The sequence below is a fragment of the Indicator indicator genome, chromosome 15 (genome assembly GCF_027791375.1).
Source record: "Indicator indicator isolate 239-I01 chromosome 15, UM_Iind_1.1, whole genome shotgun sequence".
Classification (NCBI taxonomy): Eukaryota; Metazoa; Chordata; class Aves; order Piciformes; family Indicatoridae; genus Indicator; species Indicator indicator.
In genome coordinates, this window is record NC_072024.1 from 666,566 (window position 1) to 687,379 (window position 20,814).

A 20,814-nucleotide genomic window follows, 5' to 3' on the forward strand; every position below is an offset into this window, starting at 1 on the left:
GGAGAGCCCAGCCCCAGCCTCTTGCCCCCCACAGCTCCTTTAGCTCTTGCTGAGCATTGCTCAGCTCCCCTCTGGGGCTGCTCTTCTGCAGGCTCTCAGCCCCAGGGCTCTCAGCCTTTGCTCCTCACAGAGCTGCTCCAGACCCCTCAGCAGCTCTGTAGGTCTGCTGGACTATCCAAAGGGTGTAGGAGAGGCAGGGAGTTGGTAGAGTTGGTTCCCTGGGGCAAGGAGGGGAGCAGAGGTGCTCAGGTCCAAGCCTTTTGGAAACCAATAAAAGGATTTCTGGTGAGTAGGGCTGAGCAGGTTTGGTCTCAAGCCCAGAGCAGGAGGTGCCCACAGCTCTGTCCCCCTGCTCTCAGGGGGAGGAGATGCTGTCAGCATCCCTGGTCCTGCCCTGCAGGGATCTCTCCCCACAGCCCTCATGTTCCCACTTGGCTGAAGCACCACTTCAGTCCTCCCTGGGGGGCTGGAGCTTTCAGCAGCAGTCAAGGGTGTCCTGCCAGAAGGCCACACAGGATGCTGGCCAGGATGCTGCTGGTTCCATGCAGTCATAGAATTGCTTGGGTTGGGAAAGGCCTCTGAGCTCAGCCAGTCCAACACCAACCCAACCCCACCATGGCCCCAGGAGCCATGGCCACAGGGTTCTTGCACACCTCCAGGGATGGGGACTCCATCACCTCCCTGGGCAGGCTGTGCCAGTCCCTGAGCACTCCTGCAGGACAGGGATTGTTCCTCATGCCCCTTCTGCTCCACTGGCCCAAGTCCTGCCTGCTGGCAGCAGCCCTGCATGCCTCTTCTTGGCCACTGCCTCTCTCCAGGCTTCAGAAACTCATTCTCACGACCCCTGAGGTCCTGGGAGTGATGTCCACCTCCTTCCCAGACGGTGCTGGCTCATCCCCTCTGCCCTGCTGCTCACCTGGGAGCTGACAGCCTGTTCCCAGACAGCTCCAGCTGTGTCCCTCCCCTCACTGCAGGTGATAATCCCCAAACCCTCCTCTTTAGTGCTGTTAGCAGAGCTCCTTGTCCCATTCACAGCCCCCAGCTTTCCTTTCCTGTGCTTTGGGGGTTTCATAGCTCCAGGGGGGAAGGGCAGCCCAGCCACAATGTTATCAGGATCCACCAGACCAGGGGTGCAGCTTTGCTCTCCCTTGTGCTGCTCCCTTCCCAGGCAGTGGAGGGAGGCTGTGGTCACAGCTGGGCAGTGCTGGCTCTGAGTTCTTCTCAGAACCCACAGCCAGCCTGCTCTGGACACGGTGCAGAGGCTCTGCTACAAGATGCAGGAGCACAGAAGAAGCAGCAGCAGGCTCCAGCACATCCCTAAAGAGAGCTTTCAGGAGGTGGTTGGGGTTGGAGAAGACCTCTAAGGTCAAGTCCAGCTGCCAGCCTTCGCCCCCATGGCCATCACCCACATCCTGGTGTGCCATGGCTGCTGGGGTGGTGGCTGCAGCCCAGGGCAGCCCTTGCAGAGGTGCTGGGAGCAGGTTCTGCAGACATGTGGCTGGAGAGGAGGTGGCCTCGTGGCTGTGTGCAGCTGTGAGGCGCACAGCAGTGGGCAGTGCTGTGAGCTGGCACCTTGGCAGCTTCCACAGGCAGCCAAGAGCTGCCCTTCAGCTCTCTCATGTCCAGTTAGAGATGGAAATGTCTGCAGTGTGCAGCTCTCAGCTTCTTCTCACCAACCTCCTTCCTCCCTCACTGATGCTGCTCTGGGCTGTAGGTGCCCTGGAACTGGGATGCCCCCTGACACCTTCTGCAACCCAAGGGGAGTTGGATGACCAGGAGTGGCTCCTGCAGGGCAGCTGTCTGCAGTGTGGAGCCCTTCAGGGACAGCTCCTGGCCTCGGCAGGGCCCTGAGGAGCTGCAGGGCTGCATCACCTGCACGGGATGGCAGTGTTGATCCACGGCAGCACAGGGCTGAGCTCCTGCAGAGCCAGAGGGTGGCTGAGGACGGCACAGCCTGGCTGCAGGTGGCCTGTGGGACCTGCCTGGGCTCTGCAGGCACTGCCTGGGCTCTGCAGGCACTGCCCAGCCTCATTGCTCACTCGTTGGTGCTTCCCTGGGCTGTAGGTGACCTGCAACTGGGATGTCCTCTGACACCTTCTGCACCCTCAGGCCAGATTGATGACCACCGGTGGATCACCTAAGGCAGAGCTAAGGGCATGGCACTGACCTTCTCTTCCTGCCAGCCTGCTCTCCTGGCACTTCACTCTCCTGATAGGAAGGAACCAGCAGCTGCCTGACCAGGCAGGTGCCAGGCAGGGTGGGCAGTCCCCTGAAGCTGTCCCTCTTGCATGCTTGCAGCTCCCACCCTGACCATGAGCCTGTCCCACCTGCAGCTCCCTGTGCCCCCTGGGGGGCTGCTCCTGGGGGGCTGCTCCCCATGCAGGGGGAGGTGTGCTGGAAAGCAGCCAGCTCTGGCACCTGCCTCTGCCTGCTTGGGAAGTCACCAGGCCCTCACCGAGCATGCAGCTGGCACTGCTGCCCTGCCCTCAGCCCTTTGGGGCCCGTGCTGTGGGCACAGGCATGGGTACGGCTGCCTGCCTCACCTGGGAGGCCTCCCAGTGCTTGCTGGAATGCCACTGGGATGAGCTGGGCCAGCAGCAGCTTCTGGGGGGTGTTTGGTGTGAGGCAAACTGCTCAGCCAGGGGTGGCTTTAGCTGCTGCAGCTCTGAGCAACATCTGCCTTGGCTTCAAGCTGGGATGAAGCTCCTCAGCTGCCCCTCCCAAGCCCTGCCAGCAGCACTGGAGCCCGTGGAGAGCCTGGCAGAGGAGGAGCTGGTGCCCCTTCATGCAGCACAGGTAGGAGCTTTGGGGAACCTGTGCTTTGTGGACTTCTCCTGAACACTGCTCAGTGTAGCCCAGGCTGAGGAGAGCCTTGCACCAGCTCCTCATGCTGGGTGGGCTCCAGGGGTGGCAAAGGGGCTGCCCCACCTGGGCATCAGCACCCTGTGGTGTATGACATGGACCCCTGAAGTAGTGACAGTGTTGGCATCACCCTTGTACCACTTCCTACCATCACCACCAGCTCTCAATCTCTGTCCCTTGCTCTGGGACCCTCTTCCCTGGCTAATGGACTTCTTGGGGTATGGCAGTAGCCCCCAGCCTGGGCAGTGTCCTGTCAGCTTGGCAGGGGTGCTGGGCAGGGATGCTGGGCAGGGATGCTGGGCAGTGGTGCTGGGCAGTGGTGTTAGGCAGTGGTGCTGGGCAGGGATGCTGGGCAGTGGTGCTGGGCAGTGATGTTGGACAGTGGTGCTGGGCAGGGGTGCTGGGCAGTGGTGCTGGGCAGGGATGCTGGGCAGGGATGCTGGGCAGTGGTGCTGGGCAGGGATGCTGGGCAGGGGTGCTGGGCTGTGGTGCTGGGCAGTTATGATGGGCACTTCACTGTAGTCCTCATCTCCTGGGGCATTTCCTCATTGAACACAGAGTCACAATGCAGTGGGTTGGAAGGGACCCCCTGATCCTGAATGTCTGCAGGGATGGAGCCTCCAGCACCTCCCTGGGCAGCCTGTGCCAGTCTCTGCCCACCCTCCCTGTGCAGAACTTCTCCTGATGTCCAACGTGACTCTGCCCTGCTCCAGTTCCCAACCACTGCCCCCTGTCCCCACAGCCCCTTCTGAACAGTCCCTCCCTAGCCTGCCTGGAGGTGTCCTGCAGACCCTGACCAGCAGGGACAGCAGCCTGGGAGCCTTCCTCCTGGTGGTGTCTCCTGGAAGCCTGGAGCCAGCCCTTGCTGCAACCTCCTCAGCCCCAGCGCTGGATGCTGTCCCTCCCCTCTGCTTCAAGTCCCTTTCTCCAGCAGCAGCAGCAAACTTTGGTTTTCCTGACAGGTCCTATTTAGCTCCTGACGAGCTCCTAAGCTGCTCAATTACTTTCACATCTGAAGTGGAATGATGCATAAAGAGGAAGAAGGACAAAAGGCTTTGTTGTGCCAGCACCCTGGGGCCATTTCCCTGTGGCCATTTCCCTGCCTGAGTGACCCTCTGGGGCTCTTTGTGGGCCCACAGCAGGGCCAGAGCAGTGCTGCTGGGGTTATGTGCAGGCAGAGGTTGTGTGCACAGAGCCCAGGCCCCTGGGCAGCTCTGTGCTGGTGATGTCCTGGTGGGACACTGGCACAGGCTGCCTAGGGAGGCTGTGGGTGCCCTGGAGGTGCTCCCAGAGGGAATCTGCTCCATGTACCTGCAAAGCCTGAGGGGACCAGTCTAAGCCCAGCTGAGTCCCAGTGCTCTCCTCCAGCCTGTGCTGCTCAGTCCTCAGCTTGAGGCTTTTCTGGACCTGGGGAGTGAGAGTCCAAGGGGACCCTTCCCTCACTCTTTAGAGGCTTTGCTGTAGAGACATCAGCCATGGAGCAGAGCTGCAGGAGGGGCACCAGGCAGGGAGGCAGCAGCTGCCCCCAGCCAGCCCCTCCTCAGCCCCCTGTGTCTGCAGGAGAAGGTTTTGCAGCTGGAGCTCTGCAGGAGGCTTCAGCAGGGTGTCCATGGGGGCTGGAATCCTCTGGACTGCTTCACTCTGGTTTTGTCCCAGAGCAGCTCAGGTGGTGAAGCCATCAGCTTGGCCATGCTCACCCTGGCCTGCTCTAGGGAGAGCAAGGAAATGCCTCTCCCACGTGGAAGAGGAAGGAAAAGAGCTCTCAGGAGTGAGTCCAAGGGGCAGGAGAGGAAGCCCTGCCCCATCTCCCTCCCCAGGAGGCACTTGTGGGGCTGGGCTGGCTGGGTCCTGCTCAAAGCAAGACCAAATGCCCAGCAATGTGCTGAGCAGGGCAGAGGCTCAGCAAGGCAGCTTCCTGCAGGAGCAGCCCAGCAGGCTGCAGAACAGGAGGAGGCTTCTTGGCAGGGCACTGTCTGGCATGTGGCATTGCCACAGCTGGTGAGGAACCTTTGCTGTGTGCCCAGTGTGGTGCCCAGCAGCAGGCAGAGCCCTGTGTGTTCCCAGCAGCAGCAGAGGACATCTCCCTGCTGGTTACTTTCAGCTGTAAACACCCAGCTTAGATTTGTCTAAATTGTGTCCTTTTGAGGGAAAAACCCCAGCAGGAGAAGAGAGCTGAGGCTTTAGCATTTTGTTTGTACTCAGGAATAACCAAAGGGCTCTGTTTTGGGGGTGGGCAGTGAGAGTGTCCCTGGGGTGCCACAGAGGGTGAAAGAGGACAATGAGGAACAATTTCTGTGCTGGCAGAGTGGTCAGGGACTGGCACAGGCTGCCCAGGGAGGTGGTGGAGTCCCTGTCCCTGGAGGTGTGCAAGGGACCTGTGGCCACGGCACCTGGGGAGATGGTTTGATGGTCATGGTGGGGTTGGGTTGGTGTAGGACTGGAGGATCTTGGAGACCTTTTGCCACCCAACCCATTCTGTGCCTGCAACCAGAGGTGCTGGGCAGCCTGGCTTCCAGAGCCATCAGGAGCTCCTTGGGGGGGTCTGTCCTCAGGGACTGAGCTCCTGGGGGTTGGATGATTCCCTCTTTCTCTCCCTCCAGGTTAGGCAGAGCCATTTTAGCAAGAACAGATGAGCCTTGGGGTCCCTCCCAGCCTGGCACTCCATCAGCCTGGCACTCCATCAGCCTAACCAAAGCTGACTTCTTGCTCCTCATTTGGAGACTCCCAGAACCCCACAATGGGTTGGGCTGGAAGGGACCTCAAAGCTCATCCAGTCCCAACCCCAGGGGCAGGGACACCTCCCCCTGGCCCAGGTTGCTCAAGGCCTCATCCTGGCCTTGCACACCTCCAGGGGGGTTCAGAGAGCCCAGAGGTTGTGAGTGTTTAGCAGAGGAGAAAAATCCCTGTCAGGAGTTTTCCCTGGAGCTGAAACAGGACTTTGAGCAGATTCTGAGCTGCTGCCTCCCAGCTGCAGGGGCTGAGGTGCTGCAGGGGCTGAGGTGCTGCAGGGGCTGAGGTGCTGCACGCCAGGGCTGCTGTTCAAGCCCTGTTTGTCTAAGGAGGTTTCTTTAGGGCTGCCCCGAGGGCAGGGCTTGGCTCCTTTCATGAAGGAGACCTTCAGGGAGTGGTGCCTGGCATGGCCTGTGCCTGCCTTGGCTCTCGGTGCCAAGTGCTGCCTGTGACAGCCTCCAGTCCTGCTGGGGCTCCAGAGGGCTCTGCTGAGCCCTAAGCAAACATCTGGCTCTGCACTAACACAGCTGGGGGCTGGCTCCTCAGCACGGGGCAGGGGGAGGTGCTGGAGCCCTCAGCACCACGGGCACCTCACCCAGCACTGCCGAGGTGCCGACGCTGGCAGCAGCTGGGCACTGTGCCAGGGTCAGGGCAGAGTAGGTCACCCTGGGTGGGCAACACCAGCCCTGCAGCCCCTGCCCCAGCCCACAGCTGCTGCAGCTTCCCTGCCACAGCCACAGCAGGACACACACAGCTCTGCTCCTGCTCTGGGGGTGAGTGGGCTGGGGGGGGGCAGCTGCAGTCTGCCCATGGGGAGTGGGAGTTGTGGAGCTGGACTCCCACTCAGCAGGGCTTTGCCCCATGCCACCCCATGGCCTCCTCACCAACAGGCACTGCTTGCTGAGAGCCCTGCTGGAGGCATGGCCATGGGGGTCCTAGGAGGTGCCATGGGGGTCTTGGGAGGTGCCATGAGGGTCCTAGGAGGTGCCATGGGGGTCCTAGGAGGTGCCATGGGGGTCCTGGGAGGTGCCATGAGGGTCCTGGGAGGTGCCATGGGGGTCTTAGGAGATGCCATGGGGGCCCTGGGAGGTGCCCTGGGGGTCCTGGGAGGTGCCCTGGGGGTAATTGCCAGCACAGGCTGTAGGAAGCAACAGGAGAATTGTCCATGGCAAAAGAGGGGTGAGGGGAAGGGAGTGCAAAGGAAACTGATTAAAGGAGTGCTGCAGTGCTGGTCCTGCAGCCAGGGCTGGGCTGGGAGGGACCCCAAAGCTCATCCAGCTCCAACCCCCTGCCATGGGCAGGGACACCTCCCACCAGCCCAGCTTGCTCAGGCCCTCATCCAGCCTGGCCTGGAACACCCCCAGGGAGGGGACAGCCACAGCCTCCATGGGCAGCCTGTGCCAATGTCTCCCCACCCTCACTGCCAAGGAGTTCTTCCTCATCTCCAGTCTCAGTCTCCACTCTCCCAGCTCCAAGCTGTGAGGCTGTGATTCCATAAGGACCTCACTGTGGAGAGCTTTCCAGCTGTGGTGAGTTAAAAAGCCAAGAAAAGCCCCAAGCAGCTGGGGCTGGGCTCCATGAACCTCCCTTTGATAGCCTCCCAGCCCCAGCAAAGCTGAGGCAGCTCAGCCCTGAGGCTGCTGCTCTGCAGAGGGCCTCCAGTGCTCCCCAGCACTCCATCAATAGCTGCTTGTGCCCCTCCCAATGGCTCTCCCTGGGGGGCTTTGCAGGCAGGGTCACTGCAGTGCTTACATAGCCACCCCAGGCTGCCCTGGGTTATGTTTTCCCCCCTGAAGCCATGGAATGTTGGTGTCCATAGCTCCAGGTAACTGCAATCATGTTCTGCTCAGAACAGGCTGCCCAGGGAGCTGGGGGAGTCCCCAGCCCTGGAGGTGTGCAGGAAACCTGTGGCCATGGCACCTGGGGCCAGGGGTTGGTGGCTATGGTGGTGCTGGGCTGAGGGTTGGACTGGATGCACCAATCCCTGCCCTGTGCCCATGGGATATGTGCCTCCCGGGTGGGCACAAGCCTGGCAGCGAGGGGGATGCTGTGGGAAGCCTGGAGGTGACCCAAAGGGAGATGCTGTCCTCAGCCAGCCTGTGCCCCTCAGCATCCTCCTCCCCTGCACAGAGGAACCTTCTGCTTGGGGAGGGGGCAAAGGGAGCACAGAGGAGGCAGCTGCAGGCACCTGTGGGCTCAGATCACTCCAACCTTCTGCTGAGCTGTGGCTTCTGCCTGCCCAGGGCTCCCCTGTCCCCCCACCCCCACTCAGCTGGGGCTGCAGGTAGAGGGCAGCCAGGGAAGGATCCCCCCCCTGTGCCTGGCACAGCCTCAGCTGGCTGCTGGGGTGTGGCTGGTGGCCAGAGCCCCTCCAGTGCTCCCTTCTGCTCCCTAAGACTTTACCTCCAAAGGGCTTCCTCTCCTCAAGCACCCCGAGGGGGATAGAGAGCCTCTGAGGCTCAGCCAAGTGACAGCACAGGGCCAGGAGAGGCTTCACCCCCCACAGAGACACTCCAGCAGCCACAGACACTGCAGCCAGGAGCCCACCAGAGCCACCCCTGGCTGCTGGGATGATGCTGGGGTGGGCAGAGCCCAGCCCAGGGGCACAACCTCCAGCAGCTGCATCTCTCCACCCACCCTTGGCCCCTGCTGTCTGCCTCTGGCTCTGCCACAGCCTTTCACCAACACAGGCCTGGCAGCCTGCTCTGGGCTGTGGAAAGCAGCAGCAGCTTGGACCTTCCTCCTTTCCCCCTCCCTTCCTCCTCTTCAGCAGCTCCATCCTCCTGCCCCTCCCCTGGGCAGCTCACTCAGCCCAGGAGCAGGAAGGGAGCCAAAGAAAACTGCCCAGAAGTGGTTTATTGGAAGCCTTAGGAACATTTTCTGTGGTGTCAGTCATGGGCAAGGGGAGGAGGAGAAGGGGAGGAGGAGAGGAAGAGGCAGAGGAAAAGAGGAGAGGATTTCATCTCCCTCTCTGCTGAGCAGGGCCTGGTGGATGCTGCAGAGCCCTGCAGGGAGAGGAGCTCATCTCAGCAGCTCCCCACAGCAGCCCAGGGGGCTGGGGACACCTCCATGGAGATGCAGGGACATCAAAGACCACAGCAGGATGTGACTGAGCTGGGGGATTGCTGATTGTCCCCTCTCAGAGCCCCCTGCTGGGGGGGCGGGCACAGAGGCCATGGTGGGGGAGCTGAAGGCCAGGGACACATCCAGCCAGGAACAGGGGTCCTCAGCCAGGAGCTTTATTTGGAGCACTGGAGTGGACACAGCAGTGGCAGAAGGTCCTTGTCCAAGTCACAGAAGAGACGCTTTGCCCTCAGCCCATCCCTGATGCACCCAGAGGCCCTGGTACACACCTCTGGGTTTGACCCTGCTCTGGCCAGACCCTCCAGAGCCTGCTGGTGGCTCTCCACCAGCACACCCCTGGCACCTGAAGCTTCCCAGTGGGCATGGACTCATGGGAGGGGGTGGGTTGGAAGGGACCTCCAAGATCATCCAGCTCCAACCCCCTGCCATGGGCAGGGACACCTCCCACCAGCCCAGGTTGCTCAAGGCCTCATCCAGCCTGGCCAGGAACATCTCCAGGGAGGGGACAGCCACAGCCTCCCTGGGCAACTTGTTCCAGGGTCTCAACCCTCCCTGAGGGATGGGAGAGCTGCAGAACAAAGAGCAGGGCAGAGCGGTGCCACCTGCAAGGGGATGGAGGGTGCCTGCTCCCTGGCACCTGGAGGGGGTCACTGATGCAGTGCAGGGACAAGGTGGCACTGCAGCATGTCAGCACAGACCCCACCCCAGGGCAGCTGCAGGACTCTCTGCCCCCTGGCCCAGCCCAGCATGGTTCATGGCCTCCAGCCCCCTGCTGGGAACACAAAGCTGCTCTGAAGGAAGCTCCAGGGACAGGCACCCCAGGAGCCCAGCTGGTCCCTGGCACCTGCTGAAGCTCTCCCATGGCTTGAGCTGCTCCCTTCCCATCTCCCCACGTTAGACCTCCCCCCCCTGTCCCCCAGCTGGGTCTCACCATTGCCAAGGAGGAGCAAGCTGCAGCTAGACCTGGCTGTGACTTTGTGACCTTCTCCCCTTTGCTCTCAGAGACCATCCCCCAGCTGAGCTCCTCAGAGCCATGGCTCTGGTGGGAGTGGCAGCAGCCTGCTTGGGTAGACTTCCAGTGTGGATCTCCACAGCCACCAGCTGGGACCCCACTGCAGGGGCAGGAGGCCAGAAGTCACTTTTGAGATGTGCTGTTTCCAAAGGACTATTGCAAGGTCAGAGTCAGAAGCAGCTTGGAGAGAAGAGAGACTTTGTGAAACCCAAGCAGCAGAAGCTCTCCTCCTGCACCAAGAAACCTCCCAGAGCAGCTGGAGCTCCCCTGCTGTCCTCCCCCTGGGGACACAGCCTCCTGCAGGGCAGTGCCTGGCTGCTGGCAAGCCAGCAAAGAGCTTCTACCCAGGCTTCAGCCTTCTGCTTCTGGTGCCCCTGCCCCCAAGCCCGGCGGCAGCTGGAGGGCAGCTCAGAGCTGCTTGCTGTGGCTGCAGGTGGTGCACAGGAGGCTGCCCTTGGCCAGCACGAAGGGTTGGCCACCCAGCAGTGTCTCACACTCCAGGCAGGCAAAGTGCTCCTTGTGCCAGGCCATGCCCTCCACCTGCTGGTAGTCCTCTGAGAAGATGATCTGCAGGACAGATAGAGGATTGCTTGGTCACAGCACCAGCAGCAGGGAGAAACCAGCCCCACACGTCCCACCCAGCTGCCAGGCTTTGGGAATGGGTAGGCGAGAGGCACAGGGGAGCACCTGGGCAAGGGCTGTGGGCTGCAGCTGGGCACCACACCCCCAAAGGCAACCAGTGCTGGACCATGGCAGAGACAGAGAGGATGCAGCTAGCCAGGGCTTGGCTTAGGCATGTCACTAACCTCATGCACAGAGTGGCCATGGCACCTGGGGACTGGGTTTAGTGGCCATGGTGGCCTTGGGCTGGTGGTTGCAGTGGATGACCTGAGAGGTCTTTTCCAATCCAAACCATCCTATGGTTCTGTGCTGCTTCTCCCTGGTTGCCTCAGGCACCTCCAGCCTCCCAGAGCAGCCACAGCCCTGGTGCCCAGCAGCCAAAGCATGCGGAGCCCAGAGGGCATCCCGGGAGGTGTGAGAGGGACAAGGGATGGTGAGGATCACTCAGGGCCAGGGAAGCTTGGAATTAGAATCATAGAACTGAGTCATGGACTGGTTTGGCTTGGAAGGGACCTTTAAAGGCTGCCCAGGGCCGTGGTGGAGTCCCCATCCCTGGAGGGGTTTCAAAGCCCTGGAGATGTGCTGCTGAGGGCCATGGCTTGGTGGTGCCCTGGCAGTGCTGGGGTGAGGGTTGGGCTTGATGACCTTGAAGGTCTCTTCCACCCAAAAGGATTCCAGGATTCTACAAAGCTCATCCAGCCCAACCCCCTGCAGCCAGCAGGGACATGCCCAGCCAGAGCAGGCTGCAAACAACCTGACCTGCACTGGTGCCAGCCATGGGGCAGCTCCCACCTCTCTGGACAGCCTGGGCCAGGCTCTCAGTGCCAACCATTTCTCCCTTCTCCCTCTGGAAGTCCAACCCCTCCCACCTCGTCCTGTCCCAGCAGGCCCTGCCCAGGTCTGCCCCTGTCCCACAGGTGCCCCTTAATGGCACAGGCCGGGGCAGTGCCCGGGGTGATGCCCACCTCGTCGCAGCCGGCGCAGCGCGGGCGCAGGCTCTCGCAGTAGTGCCGCCCGCACCAGGCTGCTCCTCCCTTCCAGAAGTAGATGAGGTCCACCAGGGGCTGGGCACAGCGGCAGCAGACGAAGCAGGCAGGGTGCCAGAGGTGCCCGTAGCCAGCGCGATCGGCGTACACCACCGGGCAGTCGGCGGGCACCGCCTGCTGGCAGCCCTGGCACTGCTGCGGGGAGCAAGGCAGAGGTGGTCAGACCACGGCAGGGCTCCTCCTCCTGACTCACAACACCCTGGACATGCAGCATTCTGAACCCCACAGCATGAGGGGGAGGCAGGGAGCCCTGGAGATCAGCCAGGCCAAGGCCCCTGCCAGAGCAGAGCACCCAGGGCAAGGACACAGGAACACAGCCGGGGGGCTGGAAGCTCTCCACACAAGGAGACTCCACAACCTCTCTGGCAGCCCTCCAGCACCCTCTCAACAGAGAACTTTCTCTTCCTGTTCAGGTGGAACCTCCTGGGTTCCATTCTGTGCCCACTGCCCCTTGACCTCTCCCTGGGCACCACTGACAAGAGCCTGGCCCCAGCCTCCTGCCCCCCACCCTCAGCAACTACCATCCATCAGCTAACATCTGGCCTCTGGAAGTCCCCTGAGCTGAACCCAACCCTCACAGAGAGCCAAGAGATGCCCAAGGCAGAGATCAGACACCCTGCAGGGCAGAGGTGGTGTCTGGCCTGGCAGAGCTGGTTAAGCCTGGTTAAGCTGTAGGAGGGCAGATTGGGACTGGAGATGAGGAAGAAATCCTTGGGAGTGAGGGTGGGGAGACACTGGCACAGGTTGCCCAGGGAGGCTGTGGCTGTCCCCTCCCTGGAGGTGTTCAGGACCAGGCTGGATGAGGCCTTGAGCAGCCTGGGCTGGTGGGAGGTGTCCCTGCCCATTGCAGGGGGTTGGCACTGGATGAGCTTTGAGGTCCCTTCCAGCCCAACCCATTCCATGAATCCATGCACAGCTGGACTTGATGATCCTAAAGGTCTCCAAGCAAAACACTCCTGTGAGAGGAGGTCACAGTTGGGCTCTCTTCTCCCTGACTTTTGCTGCTCACATCCACGTCCCGGCCCCATGGCACTGCCCAGATCTCAGCCCAGCACCTCCCACCTCTACCAGGCCAGGCAGACTCAATTAGATGCAGCTAATTTGAAGACTAATTATCATGAAAGGCCATGGCACAGGACCCAGCTGGGCTCCCTCTGTATCTGTGCCTGTGATGAGCCAAGCACAGGCTCCAGAGCTCTCCCTGGGGAGCTGACAGCTGAGGAGCTCTTGGTCAGGTTCCCATCTAAGCAGGGAGAGCCCAGGCCAGGCTCAGGGCTTCTGTCTGTGCTTTATCACTGCCTGAGAGAGGCTTCAAAGCTCTTCAGCAGCAGCTGGAATCTCCTCCAGCAGAGCCCTTGGCAGCACCTCCCCAGCAGCCAGGAGAAGCCTTCTGAGAGAGCAAGGTGCAGGGGCAGCAGCTGGGCTGGGGTCTGAGGTGCTGGGGTTCACTGGCACAGCAAGGTGCCCCCTCCAGCTGCACAGGGGCAGGGGCTGCTCTGTGCCCAGAGCACAGCTCTGCTGCCAAGGCTCCAGCTGTCACCCACAGGCTTTCAATGGGGGGAGAGGAGACACAGAAATCAGATCCTGCACTCTGGCTGCACAGCAGAAGGCTCCAGGGCTCTCTACACCAAGGGAATCCCAGACTGCTTTGGGTGGGAAGGGACCCCCAAAGCTCATCCAGTCCAACCCCTGCAGCCAGCAGGGACATCCCCAGCCAGAGCAGGCTGCTCACAGCCACAACCAACCTGACCTGCACTGCTGCCAGCCATGGGGCAGCTCCCACCTCTCTGGGCAGCCTGGGCCAGGCTCTCCCCACCCTCAGGCTCAAACATTTCTCCCTTCTCTCCACTCTCCATCTCCCTCTTGGGGTCCAAACCATCCCCCCTTGTCCTGTCACCACAGACCCTGCTCAGGAGTCTGTCCCCAGCTTCCTGATGGTCCTCTTGAAGCACTTCAAGGCCACCAGAAGGTCTCCCTGGAGCCACATTTTGCCACTGCCTCCTCCTGCCCTCAGTCTGGATTCCCTGTACAGTCCCTGTGGTCCCTGGAGTGGTTCCACCATGCCACTGGGCATCTCCTGTTCCACCACAAAAGCCTCTGAGGGCTGAAGGCTGCACAGGAGGAGACAAAAATTCTCCCGGCTTGGCTTTCCTGCCAGTCTGAAAGGGGAGACTGCTGCTGACACTGCTCCTGCCACCACAGTCAGCCTCAGACAGGCTTCTGCCTCCTCCACACCAAGCAATGAGGAAGCTCAGAAGCTGTTTCTGCTCTGTGTGGACACAGAACCTGTCCATGGAGCTGCTGTGCTGCAGGCAGAGCTGCACCTGGAGAGGGCAGATGGACACCTCTGAGTTCTGCAGCCATCACATGAGGCTGGGACTGGAGTCTAACTCCACATTCTTGATCCCTCCCCAAGGCACCAGATTTGGGCAAGTCAGGGCATCAGAGAACCCAACCCTGCAGCTGCCTCAGGGCACCAGGGAAGCTGCCAGCCCCTTCCACCCCAGCCCTGCTCATCCCCCACCACCTCAGTGAGAGCAAACAGGAGAAGCCTTCCAGCTCCAGTGTCCTGCCAGCAAGAGCTGCTCCCAAAGCAAGGAGCTCTGCTCCTCTCCTGGGGCAGTTCTCCACAGGGCTTGCCCCAGGTGTCACACAGCCTCCACCCCTCAGAGTGGCTCTTCCAGCCTGGTGTGGGCTCACAGCCTGCTGCTCACTTCCCACCTCCTTGGTGCAGGGAGAGGAGTGAAGGCTTCTATCAGCCGGCACCAGAGGTGCTGGCCAAGAAAGTGTCCCTGGCTCAGAGCTTTCCAGCCCTGCTCTCCCTGCTGCTCTGCAGTGACAGCTCCTCCAGAAGCAGCTCCTTGGACACCTCCTGAGCTCTCACTCCACCCCTGGCCTCAAGCTTTTTAGGACCATGGCTAATTTTGATCAGGCTTTGGCTTGATTCCAACAGTGGCTCAGGACACCAGCAGCCTTTCCAGCTCTGAGGGGGTTAAGGATGATTTTCTGCTTGGTGGAGAAGGCTCAGCTCCTAGGGCAGACACCACAGTGCTGGGGCCCCGTCCCTGCACCCCAGAGGAGTTCAAAAGGCTGTTTGAGCTCAGATGCCTCCTGGTGATTTACATTGGCCTTGGATGATTTCCTTCTCATACCCACTCCAACACAGCTGCCCTCAGGGTCACCCCCAGCACAAACACCCAAGGAAACCATTCCAGCTTCCTTCCTGCTGCTGCTTCGGTGTCTTCTGGACTCCTTCCCCTCTGGAGCAAAGGCAGAGATCTCTGTTAGCTGCCGCTCACAGCCAGGCCTCAGCAATCCAGAGCTCAGACTCACAGCCTGGGCTCAGCTGGGGGGACACCAAGCTGATGGGGCTGGTCTAGGGGTTTGCCGTTCAGCAGCTTCTGACGGACTCCGGCTGCCCCCAGCAGCAGAGCTGTGCACCAGGAGCAGCCAGCCCTGGCTGCTGCGCACCTCTGCCCGAGGCCGAAGCTGTTCCCCGAGAGCTCGCCGGGGCCAGAGCAGAGGCAGCCCCCCCCGCACGCCCCCAGCCCCCATTGCGGCACTCACGTAGTGTCCTGCTGCAGGCTGCAGGGCGCCGTTGGCGGCGTCGGGCGCGGCGCGGCTCCCGTCCGCGGGCTTGCCTTGCTCCGTGCCGCCCGCCTGGCCCGGCAGTGCCACCTCCCCCACGCCCATGGCCTCGGCCTTGTACTTGCTGACGAAGTCCTCCATCAGCTGCAGCTCCCCCGGGGCCAGCCCGCGGCACTGGGCCGGGTCCTGGTCGTGCAGGGGCAGCTGCCTGGCCAGCTGGCGCCGCCGCTGCCGTGCCCCCGCCGTGCCCGCCACCGGCTGCAGCTCCCTGGGGATCAGCTCCATGTACTGCGTGGCCTGGGGGCACAGCACCGAGAGTGGGGTGGGGTGAAAGGCACAGCCTTAAAACCACCCCCGGGAGCCAGCCCAGGCAGGCGCAGGGGAGCGGCAGAGGGCTGCCCCTGCTGCCCGGCCAGGGCATGCCTTGGCAGGGAGCTCCAAGCTGGCCCAGCACCAGCCCCCCGCCGCGGGCAGGGACCCCTCCCACCAGCCCAGGCTGCTGAAGGTCTCGTCCAGCCTGGCCTGCCTGATGACCTTTGAAGGTGTTTCCCAACCCTGAGCATTCCATGGTTCTGTAACTCAGCTCTGGAATGAAGCTGCCAGGGGAAGCAGCAGAGCCCCAAGGTTTGCCAGGGAGCAGGAACGTGCCCTGAACACCCCCAGGGAGGGCACAGCCACAGCCTCCCTGGGCAACCTGCTCCAGTGCCTCCCTACCCTCACTCTCAAGAATTCCTTCCTCATCTCCAGTCTCAATCTGCCCTCTCCCAGCTCAAGGCCATTCCCCCTTGTCCTGCCACAGTCTTGGAGAGCTTTTCCAACCAACCAATTCCATGATTCTCTTCCCTGGTGCCCTGCAACAGGAGAACCAACACCATGAAGCCATTCCAAACAAGCCTCCTCCTCAGCTGGCCTCAGCCCAGCCCCTGAGGGGTCTGCCCCGGGCTGGGGAAGTGCTGAGGGTGTGGGGTGTGCAGGGTTAATCCTGCAGCCGAGCAGGGGAAGGGAGTTTCCCACTGGAGGCATTTTTCCTATTGCAGTGTGAAGAGGCAAGGGGCAGCCAGTTGGCTCCTGGCCACCCTGCTCCACACAGCAGCAGCCAGCTGCACTGGATTGATTTCTGACTCGGTCAGCACTTGAGAGGAGACTGTGCAAAGGAGCAGAAGACATTAACTGTTTACTGCACAGGGGCTGGTGCAGAGGGGCCTTGGATGGACAGAGAGGTGGCACAGCCCTGCACAACTCAACACACCTGGGACAGCCTTCCAGTCAGCTCCCACCTCAGCTGCCTTCAGCTCAGCTCAAGATCCCTGTCTGGAGATCTGCAACAGCCACAGATCAATGAGCTGATGGGGCAGAGCTTCAGAGAACTGTTTGGGTTGGGAAAGACCTCCAAGAGAGAGTCCAACACCAACCCAACCCCACCATGGCCCCCAAACCATGGCCCCAGGTGCCATGGCCACAGGTTTCTGGAACACCTCCAGGGATGAGGACTCCACCACTTCCCTGGGCAGCCTGTGCCAATCTCTAACCACTCTTGCAGCACAGGAATTGTTCCTCATTTCCTCTTTTACCCTCTGTGGCACCCCAGGGATGCTCCCTTTGAGGCCCACCACTGACAAGAGCCTGGCCCCATCCTCTTGCCCCCCACCCTTTAGCTCTTGCTGAGCACTAGGAAGATGCCCAAAGGGATTGTTAAGAGCACCTCAAACACAGCTGAAGAAAGGGAAGAAGAAAGCAGAGCTTGGGCATCCTTCAAGGCCAGGAGCAGCTCCTGCCCCAAGGTGCTGGCAGCAGTTTGTGGAGCAGCAGAAGCCTTGTGTCTGATAAAGCTCTGCTGGGCAGCCTGCAATGAACCAGCTGGGTGGAAGAGGGCCAGCATTGTCCTCCCAATCCCTACCCAGTGCCAGGATTCCCTCTGGGACCAGTGGAAGGCAAGCAGTGGTTAAACAAACACTGCTGCTGGGCCAGCTCCTGCCAGAGGGAGAGAAAGAAGAGGAGAGAGAGGGGAAAAAAACAACAGAGAGGAGAGAGGAAAGGAAAGAAAAAAGGAGGCAGGAGTTGGGGGAAGGGGAAAAAAAGAGAAGCAAGAGCTAGGGGTGGAAGGAAAAATGAAAAGGAGGCAAGGGCTGGGGGAAGGGAAAAAAAGGAGGCAAGAGTAGGGAAAAAGAGAAGAGAGGAGGCTGGGAGCAGCAGCACTGGGGGCAAACAGCAGGGAGGACCAGGCCTGTGGGCTCAGTGCCTCATTCAAGCCCAGTGCTCAGATCCAGCTTACACCACAGGCCCCATCTGCACCCCCAGCAGACTTCATGCCACCCCCAGGCAGCCTTTCTGAGGGACTGAGGACAACTGAGCTGGGAGAAAGAACCCAAGCTTTGCCTCTTGGGTCTGCAGCTGCCCTTCCACAACTCTTCTTTAAAACCAAACCAAACCAGTCCAATCTGGTTGCAGCTCCCATCAGCCTTATCCCTTCTGCTGGATTTGAAGAGCAGAAGCTGCCCACTCAGACCAGCCTGGGTTTGGTGCCACAGCCCAGCTGAAGAGCAGCTCAAGGCACCCCCTCAGGAAGTGCTCTGCTGGCTACAGCTTGAACACCCCAAAAAACACTGCCAGAAGCTTCCACATGGCTCTTCTGGATGGAAGGCAGGAGCAGGAGGGAAGGACCTGGGGGCTGCCACCTCTCTGGGCAGCCTGGCCCAGGCTCTCTCCACCCTCAGGGTCAAACATTTCTCCCTTCTCTCCACTCTCAATCTCCCTCTTTGAGTCTAAACCATCCTCCCTTGTCCTGTCACCACAGGCCTGGCTCAGAAGTCTGTCCCCAGCCTTCTGATTGTCGCCTTGGAGCATTGCAAGGCCACCAGAAGGTCTCCTTGGAGCCTTACAATCATAGAATTGTCAGGGTTGGAAGGGACCTCAAGGATCATCCAGTTCCAACGCCCCTGCTCTGGGGGCAGGGACACCTCACACTTCCCCAGCCTGACCACCCCCAACTCTCCAGCCTGGCCTCTCACTGCCCGGCTCCATGCTCCCCACAAGTGCCACCTCCCCAGAACACCCCCGGGGGGCTCTTACCAGCTTCTGAGTGAGGCCTGGAGGTGCCCACTCGTAGGTGATGGTGTGGAAGGAGGGGTCCTTGCGGGTCACAATGGGGTTGGTGACGATCATGCGGTTCCGCTTGTAGAGCCGCAGGCCCCCGGCACCCTTGGGCCGCGTGGTCAGCCAGGAGTACCTGGAGCCGCTCAGCAGCCTCCCCACCTTCAGGTCCTCCTCCAGCTCCGAGCTCAGGCTGTGCTCCTCCTGGCTGCACTTGCAGCACCTGCAGATCTTCCTGCGGAGAGACACCGACATCAGCAGCCTGCAGGGGAACCGGCGGCAACTGCAGCCGCAGCCTGCAGGGGAACCAACGCTGGCAGCAGCCTGCAGGGGAACTGGGGAGAATTGTGGATGGACAGCATGGGCCACGAGCAGCTTCTGGGGATGGACAGCATGGGCCACGAGCAGCTTCTCTTCCCCACTGCCCCAGACTGCCAACACATCCTCCCAGCACCTCCCAAGTGCTCTGCAGTTCCCTGTGCTCAGTCCCTGGGGGCTGGGTACCAGAAGGAGCAGGGGCAGAGTGCCAGGGCAGGCCCCTGAGGGCCAGGCCATTACCTCCAGGAGTGTGGCTCGAAGCCTGGGCAGGTGCCCCGGCAGCGCAGGCACGGCGCAGCCCTTCCTGGCGCCTGGCTCGGTGACACCTGGAACAGAGCAGGACAGCACAGCTGGGAAGGCCTCGTCCTTCAGACCTGGGCTTCATGGAGTCATACAACTGTGTCAGATGGAAAAGCCCTCTAAGATCAGCAGCTTGCAAACCAACACCACCAGCCTCTTCCAATCCCTGACCACTCTTGCAGCTAAGAAAGTTTTCCTCCTCTCCAGCCTATCCCTTCCCTGGCACAACCTGAGGCCATTTCCTCTCCTTCTGTCACCTCAGACTAGGCAGAAGAGCCAAACCCCCACCTAACTCCAGTCTCCTCTCAGGAAGCTGTAGAGAGCAATGAGGTCTCCCTCAGCCTCCTCTTCTCCAGGCTGGACACCCCAAGCTCCCTCAGCTGCTCCTCCCCAGCCCTGCTCTCCAGACCCTTCCCTAGCTTGGTTGCCCTTCTCTGGACCTGTTCCTACAAAGCCTCAGACCTTCCAAACCCTTCTGACCACTGTCCATGCAGACCTGCTACACGTTTCTTGAGGTGGAATAATTTCTTCCAACGCAAGTGCCACCCCTGTGGAGCTCACCAGAGCAACTGGAAGCGCTGCCAAGTTCTGGCCCAGGCTGCCCAGGGCAGTGGGGGAGTCTCCATCCCTGCAGGGGTGTCAGAGCTGTGCAGATGTGGTGCTGAGGACCATGGGTTTGTGGTGCCCTGGCAGTGCTGGGGTAAAAGTTGGGCTCCATGAGCTTAAAGGTCTCTTCCAACCAAACAAGTCTATGTTCTATAGAATGGGATGGGTTGGAAGGGACCTCAGAGATCATCCAGCTCCAACCCCCTGCCATGGGCAGGGACACCTCCCACCAGCCCAGACTGCTCAAGGTCTCATCTAGCCTGGCCTTGAATACCTCCAGGGAGGGGACAGCCACAACCTCCCTGGGCAACCTGTTCCAGTGTCTCCCCACCCTCACTCTGAAGGATTTCTTCCCAGTCTCCATCTGCCCTCCTCAAGCTCCAATCCATTCCCTCTCCTCCCATCACCACCACCCCACTCTTTCCACTCATTCCCATCTCTGGGCCAAGCACAACAGGAGCTCTGCCTGCTGGTTGGGCTGCCTGGTCAGCAGGACTTCCTGCCCAGATACGGAGCTTCTCCTCCCAGCTCCTCAAATCTGCAGAGAAGGAGATTTCATTAAAAACAAAAAAGAAAGAAAAGAGAAAGAGAGACACAACCCCTGCAACCCCCCAGCCCCAGCAGGCAAACCCAGCACTGCCCACCCAGCCCAGCCCCCTCCTCAGCCCAAGCCCCCTTGGGTGCAGCGTTGCACTCGAGTTCAGAAGGAAGTTTCAGTACCTTTGTCATGTTTTTAAGGGCTAAAGAAGGTTGTGTCAAAGTGTCTGGAAGCAGAGCAGGCCCTGCTGCCCATGCCTGGGGGGGAAGGTTCCCCTCTGGCTCTCTCCTCCTGGAGCATTCTTGCTATTAGAGGCGAGGACGTGCGGTCGGCACAGAGGAAATTCTTAGGTAGTGAAATGGGAAGAAGCTGAGGCCGTTCAAGCCACAAAAACAAATCTCTGAGCAGCCTCAGCACCAGGCCAGCAGGCCCAAGGTTCACTGCTCGGCTGGCCAAAGGCAGCACCATCCAGGGCATTGCCGAATTTACTCAAGGGCTGGAAAAAGAGAGAGCCTCTGATGAGAGGTGAGAAGGGAAACACCTGAGGGTGGCTCCAGCTTGGTGGAGAGTTGGAGGACTCCTGAGGAAAGGAGCACTGAGCTCCCAAGGCAGGTCAGAAGACCTCTTCCAAGACCCCTAGTTTGAAGTTGAGCATGTCCAAGCCCACCAGTCTCCTCCAGGCATTGGAACAGGTCACACAGGGAGGTGGTGGAGTGGCAATTGTGCCCCTGGGCAAGCTGCTGTGGGTGCCCTGCTTTAGGCTGGGTGAGCTCCAGAGGTCCCCTCCCACCCCCCCATGCTGGGACTCTGGGATTCTGTGAAGTACCTTCTGCAGCAATCATTCTTCATGGGTTTATCTGTAGCAGGGATTCTGAAGCCCTTTGGCCACCTCACTCTGAACCTCTGAGCTTCTCCTAAAGCCTTGATAATTATTTCCTGGAGTTCAGGGATCTTGTGGCCATGGCACTTGGGGCTCTTCCAACCCAAACCATTCTGTGATGCACAGCTCAGCTCAGACT

General features: G+C 60.7%; 1 protein-coding gene across 1 annotated transcript in view; it reads right to left on the minus strand.

The window, feature by feature from the left end:
- Nucleotides 1-8,827: 8,827 nt before the first annotated feature.
- LMCD1 (LIM and cysteine rich domains 1) overlaps nt 8,828-20,814 on the minus strand; it is a 65,347-nt gene continuing 53,360 nt past the window's right edge. The window contains exons 5-10 of the mRNA XM_054387578.1: nt 19,213-19,249; nt 18,592-18,677; nt 18,013-18,268; nt 14,923-15,240; nt 11,275-11,490; nt 8,828-10,255 (exon numbers count right to left, since the gene is read on the minus strand). Coding sequence (XP_054243553.1) covers nt 10,097-10,255; nt 11,275-11,490; nt 14,923-15,240; nt 18,013-18,268; nt 18,592-18,677; nt 19,213-19,249 — 1,072 coding nt within the window. The 3' untranslated portion in view covers nt 8,828-10,096. The remainder of the gene's footprint in view (nt 10,256-11,274; nt 11,491-14,922; nt 15,241-18,012; nt 18,269-18,591; nt 18,678-19,212; nt 19,250-20,814) is intronic.